This window comes from Macaca fascicularis, chromosome 15 (genome assembly GCF_037993035.2).
Source record: "Macaca fascicularis isolate 582-1 chromosome 15, T2T-MFA8v1.1".
NCBI lineage: Eukaryota > Metazoa > Chordata > Mammalia > Primates > Cercopithecidae > Macaca > Macaca fascicularis.
Genome location: NC_088389.1, coordinates 99,718,493 through 99,740,674, shown reverse-complemented (window position 1 = coordinate 99,740,674; position 22,182 = coordinate 99,718,493). Strand labels below are relative to the sequence as shown.

The 22,182-nt window shown below is 45.3% G+C and overlaps 2 protein-coding genes across 5 annotated transcripts in view; one reads left to right on the top strand and one right to left on the bottom strand.

Moving 5' to 3' along the window:
- The first annotated feature begins 799 nt into the window (after positions 1 to 799).
- PRKACG (protein kinase cAMP-activated catalytic subunit gamma) lies at positions 800 to 2,454 on the top strand. The gene has a single exon (XM_005581870.3). The coding sequence runs from the start codon at positions 815 to 817 to the stop codon at positions 1,865 to 1,867; it is 1,053 nt and encodes a 350-aa protein (XP_005581927.3). The 5' UTR covers positions 800 to 814; the 3' UTR covers positions 1,868 to 2,454.
- A 3,289-nt stretch (positions 2,455 to 5,743) lies between these two features.
- PIP5K1B (phosphatidylinositol-4-phosphate 5-kinase type 1 beta) overlaps positions 5,744 to 22,182 on the bottom strand; it is a 306,533-nt gene continuing 290,094 nt past the window's right edge. For all 4 annotated transcript variants that reach the window (XM_065530660.1, XM_065530659.1, XM_065530661.2 and 1 more), the window contains one exon: positions 5,744 to 6,474. In XM_065530660.1, coding sequence (XP_065386732.1) covers positions 6,472 to 6,474 — 3 coding nt within the window. In that variant the 3' untranslated portion in view covers positions 5,744 to 6,471. The remainder of the gene's footprint in view (positions 6,475 to 22,182) is intronic.

Here is a 22,182-nt window from a genome sequence, read left to right as displayed (position 1 = left end):
ATAGAGTTCTATGAGTTTTTTTTTGGGGGGGGATGGAGTTTCACTCTTATTGCCCAAGCTACAGTGTAATGGCACGATCTCGGCTCACTGCAACCTCTGCCTCCCAGGTTCAAGCGATTCTCCTGCCTCAGCCTCCAGAGTAGCTGGGATTACAGGCATGCGCCACCGTGCTTGGCTAATTTTTTTTTTTCTTTTTGTATTTTTAGTAGAGACGGGGTTTCACTATGTTGGTCAGGCTGGTTTCGAACTCCTGACCTTGTGATCCTCCCGCCTCGGCCTCCCAAAGTGTTGGGATTACAGGCGTTAGCCACCGCGCCCGGCCAGTTCTATGAGTTTTAAAACAAATGTAGACCACCACCCAACACATTGTAACCACCAGCACAATCAGGATACAAACATATCCCATCACTTCCCACATTCCCTCAGGCTGTCCCTTCATAGTCCAACCCTTCCCTAACCCCAAGCCCTGGCAATCACTGATCTGTTCTCTCACACTATAGTTTTGCCTTTTCTAGAATGTCATAGAAATGGATTCATACAGTAAGTCCCCTTTAGAGTTCGCGTCTCTCACTTACATAATGCCTTTTGGATTTATCCATATTGTTGAGTGCAGCGGCGTGATCTGGGCTCACTGAAGCCTTGAACTCCCAGGCTCAAGAAATCCTCCCATCTCAGCCTCCCCTGTAGCCGAGAATATAAGCGGGGGCCCGGTGGGGGTCGCGGCGCCGCAGCCAGCGCGGCCAGCCCCAGGGGGCGCCACCTCCGCCGCTGCCGCCGCCGCCGCGAGACCCCCGCCCCGGCCGCCACCACCGCCATGGGCAACGCCGCCGCCAAGAAGGACACCGAGCAGGAGACCGTGAACGAGTTCCTAGCCAAAGCCAGAGGAGATTTCCTCTACAGATGGGGAAACCCCGCTCAAAACACCGCCAGCTCGGATCAGTTTGAACGGCTCAAGACGCTGGGCACCGGCTCCTACGGGCGGGTGATGCTGGTGAGGCACCGGGAGACCGGCAACCACTACGCCATGAAGATCCTCGACAAGCAGAAGGTGGTGAGGCTGAAGCAGGTCGAGCACACACTGAACGAGAAGCGCATCCTGCAGGCGATCAACTTTCCGTTCCTTGTCAAGCTCCAGTTCTCCTTTAAGGACAACTCCAACCTGTACCTGGTGATGGAGTATGTGCCGGGTGGGGAGATGTTCTCTCACCTACGGCGCGTCGGAAGGTTCAGCGAGCCCCAGGCCTGTTTCTATGCCGCCCAGGTCGTCCTGGCCTTCCAGTACCTACACTCGCTCGACCTCATCCACCGCGACCTGAAGCCCGAGAATCTCCTCATCGACCAGCAGGGCTACCTGCAGGTGACGGACTTCGGTTTCGCCAAGCGCGTGAAGGGCCGCACTTGGACCCTGTGCGGGACCCCAGAGTACCTGGCCCCCGAGATCATCCTGAGCAAAGGCTACAACAAGGCCGTGGACTGGTGGGCCCTAGGGGTGCTCATCTATGAGATGACCGCGGGCTTCCCGCCCTTCTACGCCGACCAGCCCATCCAGATCTACGAGAAGATCGTCTCTGGGAAGGTGCGGTTTCCCTCCCAACTCAGCCCTGACCTCAAGGACCTGCTGCGGAGCCTGCTGCAGGTGGACCTCACCAAGCGCTTCGGAAACCTCAAGAACGGGGTTGGCGACATCAAGAACCACAAGTGGTTTGCCACAACCAACTGGATCGCCCTCTTTGAGAAGAAGGTGGAAGCTCCCTTCATCCCGAAGTACACAGGCCCTGGGGATGCCAGTAACTTTGACAGCTACGAGGAGGAAGAGATCCGGATCTCCGTCAATGAGAAGTGTGCCAGCAAGTTTGCTGAGTTTTAGGGGTGTGCTTGTGCCCCTGTGGGTTTTCTTTCCTTTCATTTTCTTTGTGGTGGGTTGGGGGGTGGGTGGGTTGGTTTGAACAGCCAGAGGGCCCCAGAGTTCCTTGAATCTAGTTTCACCCTCACCCCACCCTCCAGGGTTGGGGGAACAGGAAGCCCAGATATTTGGAGGAATAGACACACCAGCTGCTCCCTCACCCCCTGTGCCTTCCCGGCCCATCTATTCTTCTCCCTTCCTCCTCCCACAGGGTCCGCCTTGCCCCAGCCCACTTCTGCCTGTTTTAAACGAGTTTCTCAGCTATATTCAGGCCAGGTCTTGCTGGTGTATCCAGGGACAGGGTGTTGAAAGGGGGGCCCAAACTTAACTCCAGCCCCCAACAGGCACCACTTACTAAGAGAGGATGAATGAAAAGCACACCTGCCCTTTGGAGTAATCCTGCCTGGAAGGAGAGAGGTTTAGTGCCATGTATAGTGGGCTGCTTGCTAGAATAAAAAATAAAATTAAAAAAAAAATTAAAAATCTGATTTAAGTTCCACCAATGTCCCCTTTCCACCCTCCTCTACTTCCACCCCTCCCGCCCTTCCCACCTTCCCATGTCTCCCCATTTGCCAGATCCATTTTAACAAATCCAGGAAGCAGAGTGACTTTGGAAGGAGGCCCTGGGGTTTGAACTTCCCCCATGAACTGCTGATTTCCCCTTCCCCCCTCCCCAGGGGCATCCTCTACCACTCTTGCAAAGGTCTCAGTTCCTTTAGGAAGCCTCCACTCTCTTCTTCCCCAACGGACTTTTCTTCACCCTTGGGCTTTGGGACCCAGACAAAGCAGCTGCCCCACTCCCTGCCAAAGAGGAGTTGTCCCCCGAAAAGACAGAGGGGGAGTCCCAAACCCAGGTCGTTCTTCACAGCAGCATTTCCCCGAAACTCTTTAATTTTATTCTCAGCTGGATTGTAATGCCCAGCCTCCCCTTCTGGGAAGGCAATCCTGCAAAAGGACATGGAAGAGGCCCAGTCCCTCCACCTCCACCTCCACCTCATGGCCCAGGGTTCAAGGCTAGGGTTGCTAGGGAGGGGCTGCCTGTTTTATTCACCCAGCAGCTTCTGCCTCCTCCCTTCCTGGGTGCCCCTCCTCCAGCTTAGCTGTCAGCCATCCTTCACCTCTTCTCCCCTGCCACCCCTGTGCTGGTTTCAATTTTTTTTTTTTTTGAGACGAAGTTTCACTCTATCACCCAGGCTAGAGTGCAATGGTACGATCTCGGCTCACTGCAACTTCCGCCTCCCAGGTTCAAGTGATTCTCCTGCCTCAGCCTCCTGAGTAGCTGGGATTACAGGGGCCCACTACCACCCCTGGCTAATTTTCGTATTTTTAGTAGAGACGAGGTTTTGCCATGTTGGCAGGCTGGCCTTGAACTCCTGACCTCAGGTGATCCAACCGCCTTGGCCTCCCAAAGTGCTGGGATTATAAGCGTGAGCCACCACACCCCCCCCCAACCCCGCCTGTTTTCTTTCTTAATAGAAAAGTGAGGAGCTGCTGGCGAGCCACCTCATTCATCTTCATATTTCCCCCTCTCATCACTTCTCCCCATCCCAGGAGGAGCTCTCAGGCCTGGGGTGGTGCCCCAGGTGGGCTCAGGGTGATTCGACCTACTTGCTGTGAAAGGATGAGATTTCCTCTTGAACAGTGTGCTGTTGTAAACACATGTCAAAACTATTACCAACAAGGCCGGGTGCTGTAATCCCAGCACTTTGGGAGGCCGAGGTGAGTGGATCACTTGAGGTCAGGAGTTTGAGAACAGCCTGGCTAACATGGCGAAACCCCGTCTCTACTAAAAAATACAAAAATAGCCAGGTGTAGTGGCATGTGCCTGTAATCCCAGTTACTTGGGAGGCTGAGGCAGGAGAATCGCTTGAACCTGGGAGGCGGAGGTTGCTATGAGGCCGAGATCGTATCACTGCACTCTAGCCTGGGTGACACAGTGAGACTCTGTCTCAACAAAACAAAACAAGAAACCAACTATTATGAATAAAGTTGTATTTAAAAAGAACTGGCAAAACTAATCTATGATGCTGGAAGTCATAATAGTGACCTTTGAGGATGGCATTGGTGGAGAGGGGACATGAAAGAGCCAGGAGGTGGCCGGGCACAGTGGCTCACGCCTGTAATCCCAGCACTTTGGGAGGCCGAGGCGAGCGGATCACGAGGTCGGGAGTTCAAGACCAGCCTGGCCAACATGGTGAAACCCTGTCTCTACTAAAAACACGAAAAATTAGCCAGGCGTGGTGGCAGGCACCTGTAATTCCAGCTACTCAGGAGATGGAGGCAGGGGAATTGCTTAAACCCGGTATGCAGAGGTTGCAGTCAGCCAAGACTGCACCTCTGCACTCCAGCCTGGGCGACAGAGTAAGACTCTGTCTCAAAAAAAAAAAAAGAGGCAGCAGGTTAGCCGCAAATGTTCTATATGTGCTTTAGGTGCTGGGCACATGGGTCTACACATATGTAAAAATTCACTGGACTATACAATTCATAGCTGTGCACTCTAGCATATGTAAGTGATACCTCGGTCATTAAAAAACAGTTGAAAATGTTGAGGTTTTTTGAGACGGGTGAGATAACACAGGCAGGCCACGGGTGATTCCGGTGGGGATAGAATTTTGAGGATCACAGCCTCATGGTATTGAAATAGCTTTTAAGTTAGGTCTTAAAATAAAGGTTCTTAACATTTCTTGGGTCCAGGTCACTGTGAATTTGATAAAAAGTATAGTCTTTCTCTTCATGAAAAAAAACCCAAAACACCCATATACACAAAAGCATACCCAACTTGCGTATATGATTTCATGGCCCTATTAATGATTGTCTATGACTCTTCTAGAAAATCAGTGGGTCCTAGGCTAAGAACCCTGCTTCAATGGGTAGATTTACAAATGGGAGGGGGAAGAGTGGGATTCACCTATGAAAATCCATGTAGTAAGGGAGAGTGGTAGCACATATGAATACTCCAGAGAGAGGCAGAGGATCCTCAATCATCCACTTCTGCAGAATTCCCTGTTGACATCCTAACCTAGGATGTAAGACATCCTAGCTTTCCAGCACTGACTCTGCAGGTGAAATTGCTACTTATGCTGAGTAACTATGGCTGTGGGCTACATTTACAAAAGTTTACAGCATGTTTGCTTACAAGAATCAGCTTCTTTTAACTTGAAGTATTTAACAGTGAGCATCTTACTCATCAGGAATATCTTTCTGCAGCCTTGATCATTTTGCTTTCTAATGATTTTTCTCTCAGCCTCTTATGTCTCTGTTGCTAGGGACACTTACTAGGTGGTGTAAACTGCATTAATTGATTAAAATATTCATTGCTGAGTCTATTCCCGTGTGATAAGTATACGTCCCACACCTTTGACTCCAGACCTGTCAATGTCGCTCACTTTTGGCAGATGGAATGCGAGTAGAAATGCTGTCAGCTGCACTGAGGCAGAAGCTTTGTGAGCTCTCATTGGTTCCACCATTGCTCTTTTTCTACTGCCATGAAAGTTGCCTGTCTCACACAGGGGCTGCTCTGGACTCCAGAATGAAGAAGACTGTTGGAGCAGAGCTGCAGCTGGTCCCTACATGTGAGGGAGAAGTAAAACTGTTGGTGAAAGCTTCTATGACTTTGGGATTGTTTGTTACCATAGCATGACATAGTGAGAGCTGACTAATATCCCAGGACATTTGGGAAAGTCTCTTGGATGAGTTCAGCAGAAGCTGCTATTGAAATTTTTTCCATATAAAATTCAGTTTATTTAGGATTTCTGAATATCTCAAATGAGGAGTATTTGGGTTATTTTTAATAAAAGAAATGTAAAGACCATAAATCACTGGAATCATGTACCACCACAATTGAGAACAAAATATTTTATTTCTCTCACAAAACTATAGTTTACAGTAGTATTTACTAAATAAATTATATAATTTCTCTTTTACAAGCAATAAACTAGATCACAAATATTTCAAAGACGATGTATGTACACGACATAAGGCCTTTTATAAATAGCTTTGCTTTTCTCATTTCACTAGTAAACAGTGAAAAAATCTTTATAGAAGCTAGTTTTCTATAAAGTAGAGGCAGACCTAGTATATTGATCTTTAAATGAAACCAATTTAAACTTTCAATGACATGAGCTATAATTTTGCAAAAGAATGTATACTTTATTTACCATTTGCATGGATGGATTTTTAAAAATATATAAGCAGATTACATATGTTGCTTATGTATAATCACTGGATGCATGCACAATGAAATAATGCAAAAGTCCATAGGAAAATAGCACTTCCAAGTTCAAAAAGGTGATTGGCAATGGTATAGAAAGCAGCTTAAATATAGTTCATGCAGTTCTTCACAGTTCAGCAAGCAACAGCAAATGATAGAATAGGGTAGTATTTTTCACATCCCATCTGCTGATCAGCCTGAAGTTGACATCTCGAAAACTCTTAAGTCAGGTTGATGATTTCTCTGTGTGTAGTGGGGTTCAGCCAAGTTGCTGTGGATAATTCTGGTGCGGAGAAACTTCTCTGCCACAACTGTGCTCACGTCTCATCCATGTGGTTAAGGTGGTCACCATTTTCACTTACTGGGGGGAGCAAAAAAGAAAGCAGGTGTGAGACTAGATTTTGGCATCAATTTGTATCCTCTCCCCATGAGTTGTAACATAAGTTCGTTATTTCTCCCAATCACTTGTGTCTGGAAAATGGGGTGCATGATGTTTGGGATTCTTCTGCAGTGATCAGCATAGCATATGCTTCTTTGGTGGACCTGAAACCTGTTAATTACACCAATGTTTATCAAAATTGAGTCCCGACTACATCACAGCGCTGTGCTTGGGACTTGAAAGGAAGCAACACTGACTAAGACACACTCCTGCCCTCCAAGTGTGCAGAGATTAGGGGATGTGCTGTGGTATATTAGACCTGAAGCCAAAAAGAACAACTTGAACGTGGCCTTGAACTTGTAAATGTTTTTTTCCAAACAATATCCCTGTGGCTAAGCGCTAACAATATGTTCAGCAAATATTTAAATGGTAGCTATTTAAAATCAGAGCCAGCTAACTCAACCTGTGACAGTAGCACTATGATATATGTGGGGAAAGCAATATTATATTCAGCCTTTAGAGACAGACACATTGGGTCAAATCATCTGATTTCCTAATTTTTTTTTTTTTTTTTTTTTGAGACGGAGTCTCACTCTGTTCCCCAGGCTGGAATGCAGTGGTGCGATCTTGGCTCACTGCAACCTCTACCTCCCAGGTACATGAGATTCTCCTGCCTCAGCCTCCTGAGTAGCTGGGATTATAGGTGCCTGCCACCACACCCAGCTAATTTTTTGTATTTTTAGAAGAGACAGGGTTTCACTGTGTTAGCCAGGATGGTCTCGAACTCCTGACCTTGTGATCTGCCCACCTCGGCCTCCCAAAGTGCTGGGATTATAGGCGTGAGCACCACGCCCGGCCCGATTTCCTACTTATTTCATATATAGAATATTATGCAACATCTTCTTGGAACCTTGTTGCTTCATCTGTAAAATGGAGGTAACAAACTCTACTTTATAGGGTGGTGGTGAGGGATAAATTTTTCCATGGGGAAAATGCAGTGTTTTACACACACACACACACGATATACACAAATCATATATTTACAATTGAGTACTGTACCTGGCATGTGCTAGTACCCCCAAAATTGTAGTGAAGAAGGTTGGAGCTGGGGGTCACAGAGATTGGTGCAGCTCAGCACCTTTAATTGGAGGCTGAAAAAACTTGAGTAAAAAGTTTGAAATAACTCTGAAAATGATTAGGAAAGAGCACATGTCACATACAGGGAATTCTGTTTCCCAGTTAATATTTTATCTGAGCCTATTGTGCACTGCAATTTTTATGAACTTACTATTTTGTTTTATACTTTGGCCGCTCCCTCTGATTCACCTAAGCTAGAAAGGTTTGCTTGCCTTGATGCACAGCACGGTCACGCAGTTACTCAAAAATGATCTTTAGGAAGAGGTGAGTGTAAAGTGCTATAAGCTACAGCAGTGGGCAAGTGGGACGTTGCCCACATTCCCAGGACAGCTGTCTTTAAGGTGGACTAGTGGATTTCATTCAGCCTCAGTCTGATGACTTTGATGTGTGGTGCAGGTCTTTACTCACAAAACCAGTGACACAGAAAATAACCCACATAAAATGATGAGGTCCTACTGATGAGATTTAGAAGTCCTGCTTTCTTAAAAAACAAAGCAAAACAAAAATGAAAAGAGGTGAGAGTTTTGCTTTCCTCATTCTATAGATCACACTGGAGTTCTGTGTCTCACTTCCACTGCCAGACTCTGAGAGGGACAGTGAATAACCTGAGTGATGCCTGAGGAGATCCACCAGTGAAGGGCCCCGGAGCCAGGACCCCAGGGGAATGGCTAAAGGCCTGGGCTTTTTGGTCTGGAAAACAGGAGAGGTAGAGACAGGGCATAATAGCTGTCTTTGAGTCTCTGAAGGCTAGCCTTGGGGAAGGAAGTCTTAGGTATTAGTTTAGTCCCAGTATTGCTGAAAGATGTGACACTGTCACCAGCAATAGTGGCACAGACGCTGTGACCCTGGGGTCAGGAGGTGAGTAGAATCTCAGACTGTGTGAAGGGTGTAGAGTTGTAGAGGCGCACCCCCTCCACTGTTTCTTCATTAAGGATCCTGAAATTTACGTCCTCCCCCAGTACATGACATGTGTACATGACACAAGCCCTCCCTAGATACATGGGCCCAGCATGCCATCTGCTGAGACTCGGTGGTTGAGAATGATCCCAGAAGCCAGAACCAGGACAAATGCATGGAAGCCAGTTTTTTCTCAAGCTGGAAGTGCTTTCTAACCGGAGTTAAAAAACGAGTGGGCTGGGCATGACGGGCCACGTCTATAATCCCAGCACTTCGAGGGGCTGAGGCGGGAGGATCGCTTGAGCTCAGGTGTTCAAGAGCAGCCTTGGCAACATAGTGAGACCCTGTCTCTACAAAAATAAAAAATAAAATAAAATATAATAGAAAAATTAGCTGGGTGTGGCGGCATGTGCCTGTGGTCCCAGATGCTCAGGAGACTGAGGTGGGAGGATTGCTTAAGCCCAGGAGTTTGAGGCTACCGTGAGCTATGATCACACCACTGCATTCCAGCCTGGGTGATGGAGAGAGACCCTGTCTCTAAAGAAAAAAAAAAAAAAAGAAAAAAGAGAAAAGAGAAAAGAAAGGAGTGGTCACTAAAGGAGGAGCAGTTGCAGTCACTTAGGGATCAGCCCCAGGAGAGCTGAGGCAGAAACTGTTTATCCTCAACCAGCACTCAGAAGGCACTTGTGGTGGTCAGTAGAGAGGACTTGGGCACTTGTGGGTAGGTTGGGCCAGATGACTATGAAGTTCTGTTTCAACCACAAGATTCTATTAAAAATTGTAAAGGCCAGGTGCGGTGGCTCATGCCTGTAGTCCCAGCACTTTGGGAGGCCGAGGAGGGGCGGATCACCTGAGGTCAGGAGTTCGAGACCAGCCTGAACAACGTGGAGAAACCCTGTCTCTACTAAAAATACAAAATTAGCCGGGTGTGGTGGCGCATGCCTGTAATCCCTGCTACTTGGGAGGGGTATTTCTTGAACCTGAGAGGCGGAGGTTGTGGTGAGCTGAGATTGCACCACTGAACTCCAGCCTGGGCAACAAGAGCAAAACTCTATATCAAAAAAAAAAAAATTGTAAATTTATACCACTGAATAACTCAGAATACTGTAAACAGTTGGTGACTTATGCAGTGAGAACGATCTGAAAGGTACTTAATACTTTGATCTCTCTCATAAAATTGGTTAAATTTATAGTTTAATGAAAAAACACACAGGGTCTTATAATAATAACAGATATTCTCTTCAGTATTAAAAATAAAGAATGATTTCCAGCTTTGGTCATAAAATGTCCTTTGCATTCACACAGTAAGTTTAGTTTAGTTTTTTGGTTTTTTTTTTAAACTAAAGATGTCATAGAAGTTTCTATAAGCTCCTGTAAACACTCACTGTCACCCTCAGGGCACAAGAATGTCAAAATTGGGTGAGCACTGCCAACTCTCCACCCATGTTGTAATATAATTCTTGGATGGCATGATCTGGACACATGAAAGTGTCTGTTTTGCATTAATTTATAACCCTATTAAAATGAGATGGAGAGGTATCTGTGGGATCTGAAAGCACAGTGTCTTCTTGCTTGTAAACATGGCCACAGTGAGAAGTATGCAGAAACCATGTTATTCCTTCCTTAGCATAAATATGCTATAATTCTCCTTCCTTCAAATTCATAACTCAGGAGTCCTATATTAGCTTTCACTGCAGAGACACAAACATCAGTTCTCTACCCTGGAAGGAAACTCATAGCTTGAGCTCATTCTTCGAAGTGTGGTACACGCAGAAGTCCCTTCCGCTCCCCAGCACGCAGACGGACTCTTCAGGGCATTACTGCCCAAAAGATGAGCAGCTTCTCCTCAAGGTCAACCGAGATTCAGACCCATCCTGACCGAATGGCTGTAGAAACTGAAATAAGGGCTGGTGCTTTAGCAGAGGAGCTCAACCAGCTCTCAGAGACTACAGATCCTGGAGTGACATTTCAGCTCTGTCCCCAGCTGAACTTCTGTAACACACACACACACACACACACACACACACACACACACACACTTGCCCACAAAGTGCAGCATTTCTGCCTATGCACTGAGATACTCTGAGAATTCATGAACTATTTAAAATTCTGATACCTGACAGTAAAAAGTGTGGTAATAGTTGACATAAAAAAGTAGAAGTAGAGTATTTCAACCTAAATGCCAGTGTTTTTCATCCACACATATGTTAGGGTGTAAGAGAGAGAAAGGTGTATTTTTATTTCTACCTAAAATAAAATGCTTCATTCTATGATTGAGACTACACAATAGTACATACACAAGGGGTCAGAGATTACAGAGCTTTTTAATATTAAAATTAAATACTTTTAAACATTTATTTTAAAAAGTTATTTAAAATTAAATTATTGAACACTAATATAGAGCAATAAGGGAAAACAGCAAATCAAAAGCAATCTGTCCACTAATTAACCCAGAAGCCCTTTCTTTCTAGGGGACTGACTGCACTGGGAAGTCAGATCCCCTGGAGGGGAGCCCAGGCAGGAAATACTCCCAGGTGGGCCTCCCAACTCGGATGGCCTTGCTTTACTTTTCAGAGCCACAGGAAAGGCATGAGAAGGTGAGGAGTTTCTTTTCCAAGAAACTTTTCCTAGACTCATTCCCTCCACTCCTGCTTGCCTTTTCTCAAGCCTTCCCTTGACACCCTTGCCCCCATCAACCGACTGGCTTACAAATATATTTAGAATTTCTGAACATCTGGGATGTGGCGTGAGGGAGTTTTAGGGCAGTGCTGAGAGAGGCGGAACTTCACCACAGTTAGGTTGGCCAAGATGAACAGCACTGACAAGTCCCGTGAGGTCTCTATGATCCCTGAGCGGTCAACCCTTGGGGTGATATCCCTTTTTTTTTTTTTAACTCTAATTACCTCAGGTTTCAGTCCCAAGGCCTTAATAAAGCAAGAGCTTTCTCTGGTGTCCAGGAAATCCTCATTTTGGTTTCAAGTTGAAATTCTTTGCCCAAATATCTTTGATGAAAGCATCAGCTTTTCTCTCGGCCATTGTAGGCTTAGTCCTGTATTTCTTTTTCCTATACACAGCTCCTGTTTCTGTCATCAATTCTGAATTCTCTTTTTTTCCAGGTCTGCTCTGTTTCCTATTTCTATTGTCCTGATTCTTTTGGCTGATGTTCCTTCGGTTGCCATGAGATCACATCAACTTGTCCTGCTTCCTCTGCCCACATTAGTCTAAACTCACGGCATCACCACAAATCCATACTAAGGCTCAGGATACCTCACCCCAACATCATCTCCTTGGTTCTGGGGTCCCCTTCATCTCTGGGTTCACCCGATTTCAGGTGGGCGGATCATGAGGTCAGGAGATGGAGACCATTCTGGCTAACATGGTGAAACCCCGTCTCTACTAAAAATACAAAAAATTAGCCAGGTGTGGTGGCGGGCGCCTGTAGTCCCAGCTACTCGGGAGGCTGAGGCAGGAGAATGGTGTGAACCCAGGAGGTGGAGCTTGCAGTGAGCCGAGATCGCGCCACTGCACTCCAGCCTGGGCGACAGAGTGCGACTCCATCTCAAGAGAAAAAAAAAAAAGAAAAAAAAGAAATCCCTGAATTTTATTTTATTATTTTTTGAGACAGAGTTTCCCTTTGTTACCCAGGCTGGAGAACAACAGCATGATCTTGGCCCACTGCAACCTCCACCTCCTGTGTTCAAGTGATTCTCGTGCCTCAGCCTCCTAAGCAGCTGGGATTACAGGTATGTGCCTCTATGCCCAGCTAATTTTTGCATTTTTAGTAGAAATGGGGTTTCACCATGTTGTCCAGGCTGGTCTTGAACTCCTGGCCTTAAGTGATGGGCCTGCTTCGGCCTCCCAAAGTGCTGGGATTACAGGCATTAGCCACCATGCCTGGTTGAGACCCCTGAATTTTAAACACAAGGTATCACCTTTGGGTTCTGGGAAGTCCAGAGTCAGTTTCTCTCTCTCTCTCTCTCTCAAATAAAGCTCTATATTTTATTATATTCATATCTATCCTGTATTGGGAGTTACTTCACAAGGCACAATCATTTGGGGATGTAGTGTGTAGTGGGGGACTTCTTACTGTATTGGATTCCAGTAGCAGCAGGGACCCAAAAGCTCACCATTTTGTTAGGCATGGAAACAAATACACATGCTAGTGCTGCAGAATCAGGACGTAGCAGTGTGAACAGAAGAAAATCACACTGCTATGGAACTGCATTGCTGAAAGGAAACTTAGGCACGCTCAGGGCCAAATTTCCTACCTTTGTACTTAAAAAATATTTGGACTCAGCATTAGAGGTGAAGTTACTCTCTTCCAAGGACCAGGGACTACAAGGCTTCAACCGAGAAGCCTTGAGGCAGAAGGCAGGACTTTCGCCATCCTTGAAGGATGTGTACAATTGGGATGAAGACAGCTATTTTGTGCCTGATCTGGTAGACTGTTGGGTGAATTCTGGGGTGTTGGCAGCACATGGAGTGCCAGGCCTCCTGCCGGCCTCCAGATGCCCCATTAAACCATCCCACACCAAGCAGCAAGTAGGTGACCCTTAAGATGAGAGCAGGCCCAAGAAGCAGCGGATGCTCATCTCTGCCGTCTCCTGGGATGGATTTAAAATTTGGCCTCTCATTTCAAAACTGTTAGTGTGGTAATATTTTAACACAGTTCCCTGCCTGATTAATTTGTTTTCTAAGGACCCAAGAGAAGCCCAAGAGCATCAGTGATTTATACTGGTGGACAGTTCTGCAGTGGACTTTTCAGCACTTGAGTGACTCCAGCTAATCGTAAATCTGAGTGGTTACCTCACGATATGGTTTGGCTCTGTGTCCCTACCCAAATCTCATGTCAAATTGTAATCCCCATGTGGTGGGGGAGTGGTCTGGTGGGAGGTGATTGATTCACGGGGGCAGACTCCCCCTTGCTGTTCTCATGTCAGAGTTCTCACGAGATCTGGTTGTTTCATAAATGTCTGGTGATTGCCACTTCTCTCTCTCTCCTGCCACTATGTAAGATGTGCCTGGCTTCCCCTTCACCTTCTGCCATGACTGTTTAAGTTTCCTAAGGCCTCCCCAGCCATGTCATGTGGAACTATGAGTTAATTAAACCACTTTCCTTTATTAATTACCCAGTCTTGGGTAGTTCTTTATAGCAGTGTGAAAATGGACTAACACACCTATCATCTAATACATCACATAGATCTGTAGCTGCAACAGGATCCACTCTGACCCCTGCTTTGGCCACATTTGGAAAATGTGGGGGGAGGAATATGGTACTGGTTTCATTTGAAAAGGAGCACTGCCTGAGGACAACGCCACTGGCTTCTCTCTCACTCACAGGCAGGAATGCACCAGAGGCCCTCTACCAAGACCCAGAGGGTGGAAATTAGAAGCTGCACACCCAGGCTGCGTGAGGTGGCTCACACTTGTAATCCCAGCACTTTGGGAGGCTGAGGCAGGTGGATCACCTGAGGTCAGGAGTTCGAGACCAGCCTGGCCCACATGGTGAAACCCTGTTGCTACAAAATCATAAAAAATAAAAATTAGCCGGGTGTGGTGGTGTACCCTCTAATTCCCAGCTACTCAGGAGACTGAGGCATGAGAATCACTTTAACCTGGGAGGTGGAGGTTGCAGTGAGCCGGAATTGCACCACTGCACTCCAGCCTGAGTGACAGAGGAAAATTCCATCTCAAAAAGAAAAAAAAAAGAAAAAGTTGTGCCCCCATCAAGCCTTTTCCATCTCAGCACTTTCCTTGGTTGCATTTTTCTTTACAAAATCACCCAAGTAGCTGTTATGGGCTAAACTGTGTTCCCCTAAAATTTCTATGTTATAAGTCCTAACTATCATCACCACAGAATGTGACCTTATTTGGAGGCAGGGTCTTTATGGAGGTAATCAGATTAAAACGAGGCCACAGGTTGGGCCCTAATTCAATATGGCTGATGTCCTTATGCAAAGGGGAATTTTGGATACAGACACGTACGGGGGAAGATGTGACGTGAAGACGTAGGGAGAGGAAGGCCACCTACGAACCAGCGAGAGAGGCTAGAACAGATCCTTGCCACACGGCTCTCAGAAGGAACCCACCCTACCAACACCTTGATCTTGAACTTCGGACCTCCAGAATGATGAGGAAAGAAATTTCTGTTCAAGCCACCAAATCTGGGGTACTTTGTTACAGCAGCCCTAGAAAACTAATAAAATAGAAATCACTGGGATTTAGAAAGTCTTTAAAACAACCCCACATATTTGTATTTTATTATATTTAATTCTATTCTCTACTGAAGTTACTTCAACAGCCACAATCACCTGGGAGTTCCGTGGCTGTAGGCGAGGACCTGTGGAAGTCTGAAGGCGAGGAAAGGCTTCCTCCACCCCAGATGTGTTGATACTTCATTAAAAATTGCTGCCTAAGCAGTAGAAAGAAGCACTTTCTGGGTTGAATCGCCAATTTGCCAAGGGGCCCTTTCAAAAAGGCTCAAGCAGAACTGGCTTTGATGGATGAGGGGGGCACACTTGGACCTGAGGGAAGGTAGCACCTTCATTTTTGTGCCACATTGTAATTGTAGCCTCCAGTCCAGCTTCAAAGGTGGTGGAGCTGGGCCTGTCAGAGTGAGCTGCCTTTGATGTCTGAAGGACATACCCCCTCTGCTGAGCTTCCACGTACAACACTGCGAGGCTACAATAAAGTACATGGAGTGCGAAGTCTATTCACACTTGCTCTTCATTCCGTTTCAACTCAGGGGGCTCCATCACTCCTTCCCCGCCTTGATTACCAGTAGGTGGCAGTAGAGGGCTTGCTGAAAGCAGGAACTCAACCACAAAGCAAGCCCAGTTCATAAACTTGAGGGTGTAGGAGCTTCCTAGGCTTTGCTTCTACATTAGACGCACGTGTAACGGGCCAGCTATCTTGCTAGGGGAGTCACACGGTTCCCCCTTACATTAGCATACAAGAATTCCAGGATGCTCAGAGCTGAAGGACCCTGTCAACAAGTTCAGGGGATCTCAGCCCTGGATGTGTGTAGAGCTTTAAAAAAGAGCAATGCCTCAGTCCCCAACAGGTGACTGACTCTGTTCATAGAGTCATTTACCTGATACCTCTTTGTGAGGAATACAAACTAATTTGGAAACATCTACCCAACCTCACAGTGACTTAGCCAGGGAGGAGAGAAGTGAACAGGAAAATGAGGCTATGTATGGTAAGGAGCAGTTAATTCACAGGTCCCTTGGTAAGGTAGAGGGGTGGGCTGAATTGTGTCCCCCCAATATTCTTATCCACTTGGAGCCTCAGACTGTAACCTTATTTGGAAATAGGGTCTTTGCAGATGTAATGAGTTAAGATGAGGTCATACTGGATTACAGTGAACCCTAAATCCAATGACTGACATCCTTATAAGAAGAGAGGCCACACAGAGGCACAGAGCGTCACAGGGGAGAAGGCCATGTGAACATGGTGGCAGAGACAGAGTGACACAGATCAAAGGACCAAGGGACAGGTGGAGCCACCAGAGGCTGAAAGAGGGAGGGAAGGATCCTCCCCTGGAGCCTTCAGAGGAACTGTGGCACTACTGACACCTTGATTTCAGACATCTGGCCTCTAGAACTGTGAGACAATCCATTTCTGTCTGTGGTCATTTGTGATAGCAGCCCTTGGAAACCCGCATAGGCAGAAGCAGACCAACGGGAAGCCAGGCCCTCAGCTGCTTACTCCTACTCATGCCCTTCTTCACACTTGGGGGGCTTTATTTTTTATAAAACGAACAGTCCTTAAGCATTTTCCCATTCCCCCTCAGAGCCCAGGAGGGAAGTGGTGTGAATGAGGACAGTCCTGTTTACTAGGTCCATGGGTGCGATCTAAACTTGTTTTCCCAAAAGTTCTTGTTTGTCCTAATCTGGTTCTAAGTCTGCTGTTTGTTTCCTGCAGGCTCAGGGCCTCGCAGACCCCAAGTTCACACCATTAGAGGCTGTTCTTCCTCAAACACTATTCCCAAGAGTTGGAAAGTCTCCAGAGACCGGCAAACACTGGCTTTCTCTGACAAGGAAGACAAAAATAGAAACCACAAAGAGAAGCAATAGGAAGAGTCTAGAGGGATAAGGGAAGAGAGGCCAGTCTTAGGGGGCAAAGAATGAAAAATGAGGGGCAACTTGCGCCTGGATGTATAATATGAGACCCAGGCAAATTGAAGAGCAGAACTAGCTTTTAAGAAAGTGGAATTCGGCCAGGCGCGGTGGCTCAAGCCTGTAATTCCAGCACTTTGGGAGGCCGAGATGGGCGGATCACGAGGTCAGGAGATCGAGACCATCCTGGCTAACACGGTGAAACCCCGTCTGTACTAAAAAATACAAAAACAAAAACTAGCCGGGCAAGGTGGCGGGTGCCTGTAGTCCCAGCTACTCGGGAGGCTGAGGCAGGAGAATGGCGTAAACCCAGGAGGCGGAGCTTGCAGTGAGCCGAGATCAAGCCACTGCACTCCAACCTGGGCAACAGAGTGAGACTCTGTCTCAAAAAAAAAAAAAAAAAAAAGAAAGTGGAAATCGGCCAGGTGCAGTGGCTCATGCCTGTAATCCCAATTTGGGAGGCTGAGGTGGGCGGATCACTTGAGGTCGAATTTGAGGTCAGCCTGGCCAACATGGGGAAACCTCATCTGTACAAAAAAATATAAAAATTAGCCGGGTGCGGTGGTGTGAGTCTGTAGTCCCAGCTACTTGGGAGCCTGAGGCAGGAGAGTCACTTGAATCTGGAAGGCAGAGGTTGCAGTGAGCCAAGATTGCACCACTGCACTTCCCCCTGGGCGACAGAGGTATCCTGTCTGAAATAAAAAGAAAAAAAAAAGAAAAAAGAAAGTAGAAATCAAGCTACCCTGCAAGTCAAGATTCACTGTAAAGCTAGGACCTAACAGAAAAAAAAAAAAAAAAGCTACCACAGTCCTGCACACTGTCATTCAATTGCTAACTCTGAGCCTAATTTAACTGGAAAGCCAGTATGCCTTTATAACTCCAACTCGAATTCCCTCCTCTAATCCTTAAACAGCAGTTTAATGCTGTTTGTTTTTTTAAAAAAATCCTATGGGTGACCTCCTAATCTAGCCTGACAGGTTGCCTCATTAATTTGAAGCTTGCGTCACTTTTATTTCAAGAATGGGAATAACTTGAAGATGCTGTGAGCCTCGGGCAATGGGAGGTCCATTTACTCAGCTCTTCCACATGTCTTAGAAATATTATTTGTCAATAACTTAGGGGCCAAGCATTTCTGGAAATAAACAAGGGCCCTAATTTATCCTTTCCCAAATCTCTTCATTTCTCAACAACGTGATCACGTGGCAGAAGCAAAGGGGCTTCTGATCAAATGCCTTCTACACCAAACGCAGTTAGTCCTTTTTCCTTCCTACTCTGTTCTCACTAAAATCTACCAAAAACCCGAGCAGCATCTTTGGTTGGTAGGGGATGGAGCTCTCTCCTGAGAAGCAATAAGAAATGCCACTGTTTCAGAAAAACACCCCTTGCAGCAGCCGATACTGGCTCCAACAAGGAATGATTAAAGACACTCGATATAAGTCATTAACCTCAATGCTGAGGGATTCAAATCCAGAAACGCAGTTTCTTTTGCCAAAAAAGTCCCACTGAATTTTCTAAGACCCCTGTGACCTAATTTAAAGTGTTTTTCTTCTCTTTCTCATGCTTTTTCCATACATAATAGTATGATAAGCTGTTAATTCAATCATTTTCACTTCTCTGCCACCCTTCTTCCCATGATCAAAGAGTATTATTAACTACCCTGAAAACACATTAAATAATCAAGCTGTCCAATAGCTGCCCATCAGAGCGCTAATCTCCAATACTGGCATGGCTAAAACACAGCTTAACTGTTTCTTCTCCTTTGCTCACAGCTATTTTTGTATTTCAAACAGCCATTTTGTGGAGAAGCAAAACTGGATGAAAGTACGTGTTATTGAGAGGATGTTAATATGGAAAGTGTAAGGGCATAACCTTGGGTCTGAATCGTAGAAGCAAGGAAGTCACTGTTTTGTGGCAGCCATCTTTCAAACTTCTATATTATTAAAGAAGCAATCCCATTATCTCCCACTTACCCAGCCATTCCTAGCTAGTCATAAAAGGATATTCTCTCCCAATACACTTTTCAGCAGAAATGCCTTTTTGTTGGTTGTTCCTCTTTCCATGAAAACCAAATTGCATTCTACATCAGGCAAAGAAGCCGCCTTAGAAACGGAAATAACAGCCACTGTGACAGCATCCGGTGCCTTAGAATATCTGGGACTATTTACAAAGTAGAATCTGGCTCTATTATGAAGACTGCATGATTGCCCATTTTAAATCAATACAGCCTGCTCATCTCTGTGTATTCTTTTAAATACCCCAATGTGTGTCATCAACTCAAAATTCAATGAAAAACACTTCTTTGGTCACTGGATAAAGTCATCTTAGGAAACACCTCCCTTGATTGGAATATTTGAAAATGAGTCAAATAGCTTGGAACTCTACAGTGTGAAGGTGAATGGCCTTTAAAAAGCCGTGCAGAATAACTAGGTACATAAAATCGGAACTAAATGTCTCACTAAGGATGATGGAACCATTAGCTGCCTTCTCAGCTCACCAATCCTTTTTAATTTCATGTTGAGTCACAGGAAAAAGCAGGAGAGCTGGCCTAATGCACACACACATAATGTGTGGATGGATCGTCAAAAGGATATTTCATATGTTATCTGGTGGGCATACATCATTTGGGTTTAAGCCTATGTATTTTTACACAAAGGTGAATGGCTTATCTATTACTGTATAAATAAAAGCACTAGAGGATTAGGCTACAACTACTAATAGAGAAATGCTATCTTAAAGGAGAAGAAGCATTACAAGAGAAACCTGACCATGTTTGGTGACAACACTGAATAGGAGGTCACCAGAGAAGCTTCCAACTGCCCTTCAGATAAAGATGGCTGTGATTCAGAGCATTCAAATTATGTCAAAAGGAAAAAAGAGACAATGCAAAGGCAAGATTGGTTTTCCTTTCTTGTGCGTTTCTTTTCCATTTTCTTTTTTTTTTTTTTTTTTTGAGATGGAACTTTGTTCTTGTTGCCCAGGTTGGAGTGTAATGGCGCCATCTTGGCTCACCGCAACCTCTGCCTCCTGGGTTCAAGCCATTCTCCTGCCTCAGCCTCCTGAGTAGCTGGGATTACAGGAATGCACCACCACGTCTGGCTAATTTTGTACTTTTAGTAAAGATGGGGTTTCTCCTTGTTGGTCAGGCTGGTCTCGAACTCTCGACCTCAGGTGATCTGCCCGCCTCGGCCTCCCAGGCCTCCCAAAGTGCTGGGATTACGGGCATGAGCCACTGTGCCCGGCCTCCATTTGCTTTTTCATAATGCAGATGCAAATGAAAATACTGAAGGGAAGGCAATGAGCTGTACCCTTTCTGATCTGGAAGAGCACGCAAAACAAAAAATAAAAATTTCCAGCATGAAAACACATTCTGGAATTACAAGTTAATGGTGCAGGACTTTCTAGATGTACTGCCATAAAATTTAAGTTTAAAAAATATGAAAGTTTATGGTATAGGAGGTGATTAAACAGCAAAATTTGGAGAAACAACAGTAGCTACTTTGGAAACCTTTCTTTTCTTTTCTTCTTTCTTTCTTTTCTTTTTTCTTTCTCTCTCTCTCCATTCCTCCCTCTTTTCTGTTCTTTCTATTTTTTTAGAGACAATGTCTCACTCCATTGCCTAGGCTGGGGTGCAGTGGTGAGATCATGGCTCACTGCAACCTCAGATTCCTGGGCCCAAGGGATCCTCCAGCCTCAGCCTCACAAGTAGCTGGGACTACAGGTATGCACCAACAAGCCTGGCTATTTTTTTTTTTTTTTTTTTTAATTTTTGTAGAGACGAGGTATTACTGTGTTGCCTGGGCTGGTCTTGAACTCCTGGCCTCAAGTAATCTTCCCACCTTGGAAAATCTTATTTCTATAGCTCTTTGTAATTTAGAATGAATCTGATTTAATAATTCATTTTATAGATAAGAAAACTGAGGCCCAAAGAGGGTGACTGAATTCAAGGTCAATGATTAATGAGAGGCAGAGACCAGGTACCTATTTCTCTCTAATTAATATATGTATCATCTGGTTTTGCAACAGGTGAAGAGACTAAGTTAAAATATGAGAAAAACTCTGTAGGGATCATTTCTGGGGGTCCATGAGGTCAAACTATTTTCCCGATAATACCAAGATGTTATTTGCCTTTTTATTCTCATTCCCTTTCATGGATGTACAATGGAGCTTTCTAGAAATGAAACGATGTGTTATATATATCAAGAAGATGGATACAGAAACAGATGTGAGAATCTTTTTTCTTCCATTAAGCCAGACATTAGGGATTTGCAGAAATATAAAAGAATGCTACCCTCCTCACAAAATCTATTTTCGTTTTGGAAAATATAATATTCATAAAAACATTATTTAACATATAATAGATTACTATTTTAAATTAATGAATAAACAATTTTGGCTAGGTGCAGTGGCTCACTCCTGTAATCCCAGCACTTTGGGAGGCCAAGATGGGCAGACTGCCTGAGTCCAGGAGTTTGAGACCAGCCTGGGCAACATGGTAAAACCCCGTCACTACAAAAAAACACAAAAATTAGCCAGGTATGGTGGCATGCACCTGTAGTTCTAGCCACTCAGAAGGTTGTAAGCACAAGAATCATTTGAACCTGGGAAACAGACATTGCAGTGAGCCGAGATCACACCACTGCACTCCAGCCCAAGCAACAGAGCAAGACCTTGTCTCAAAAAACAAAAACATTCTGTTTTAGTTTTGAAAACACAACATAATTGATAAATACAACCTAGATACCAAAACACTCTTCAGAATTCTCAATAATTTTTAAGAGTTTAAAGGGGACCTGAGATCAAAAGGTCTGAGAACTGCTATACTAGAACATTAAAAAATAATCAGGAGGCTGGGCACAGTGGCTCATGCCTGTAATCTCAGCACTTTGGGAGGCCGAGGCAGGCGGATCACCTGAAGTCAGGAGTTCGAGATCAGCCCGACCAACATGGCGAAACCCCGTCTCTACTAAAAATACAAAAATTAGCTGGGCGTGGTGGCAGGTGCCTGTAATCCCAGCTACTTGGGAGGCTGAGGTAGGAGAATTGTTTGACCCTGGGAGGTGGAGGTTGCAGTGAGCCGAGATCGTGCCATTGCACTCCAGCTTGGGCGACAAGAGGGAAATTCTGTCTCCAAAAAAAAAAAAAAAAAAAAAAGAAAAGAAAAGAAAAAAAAAGAAAATCAGGAAAAAACAGTGAAAGAATTTTACAAAAAATATTCTCAACAAAACCCCCTCATTCCTTCCTTTCTGCATCCTTCTCTCACTCTTGTAAGACACATGATTCCAATGAGGTGGAGGTGAGACTTATATTTATGGTCAGTAACAACAACAGGATGCTCCTGGCTTCAAGTTTAGGCAGGACCACATATGGAGCTGAATTTGAGTTTTGGCTCACTCAGGAATACTGCACCTCCATGATTGGTGAAAATCTAGGTTTTGTAAAGACACATAAAAGTGGCATGAATCCTTAGCTCATGAAGATGAGATTTTACTTAGCTTCTTTCTGAAAAGCTTTCCTGATTTTTGGTTCCAGATGAATC

Coding starts and splice junctions, on each gene's coding strand:
- PRKACG (XM_005581870.3), top strand. CDS start 815: ATGGGCAACGCCGCCGCCAAGAAGGACACCGAGCAGGAGACCGTGAAC.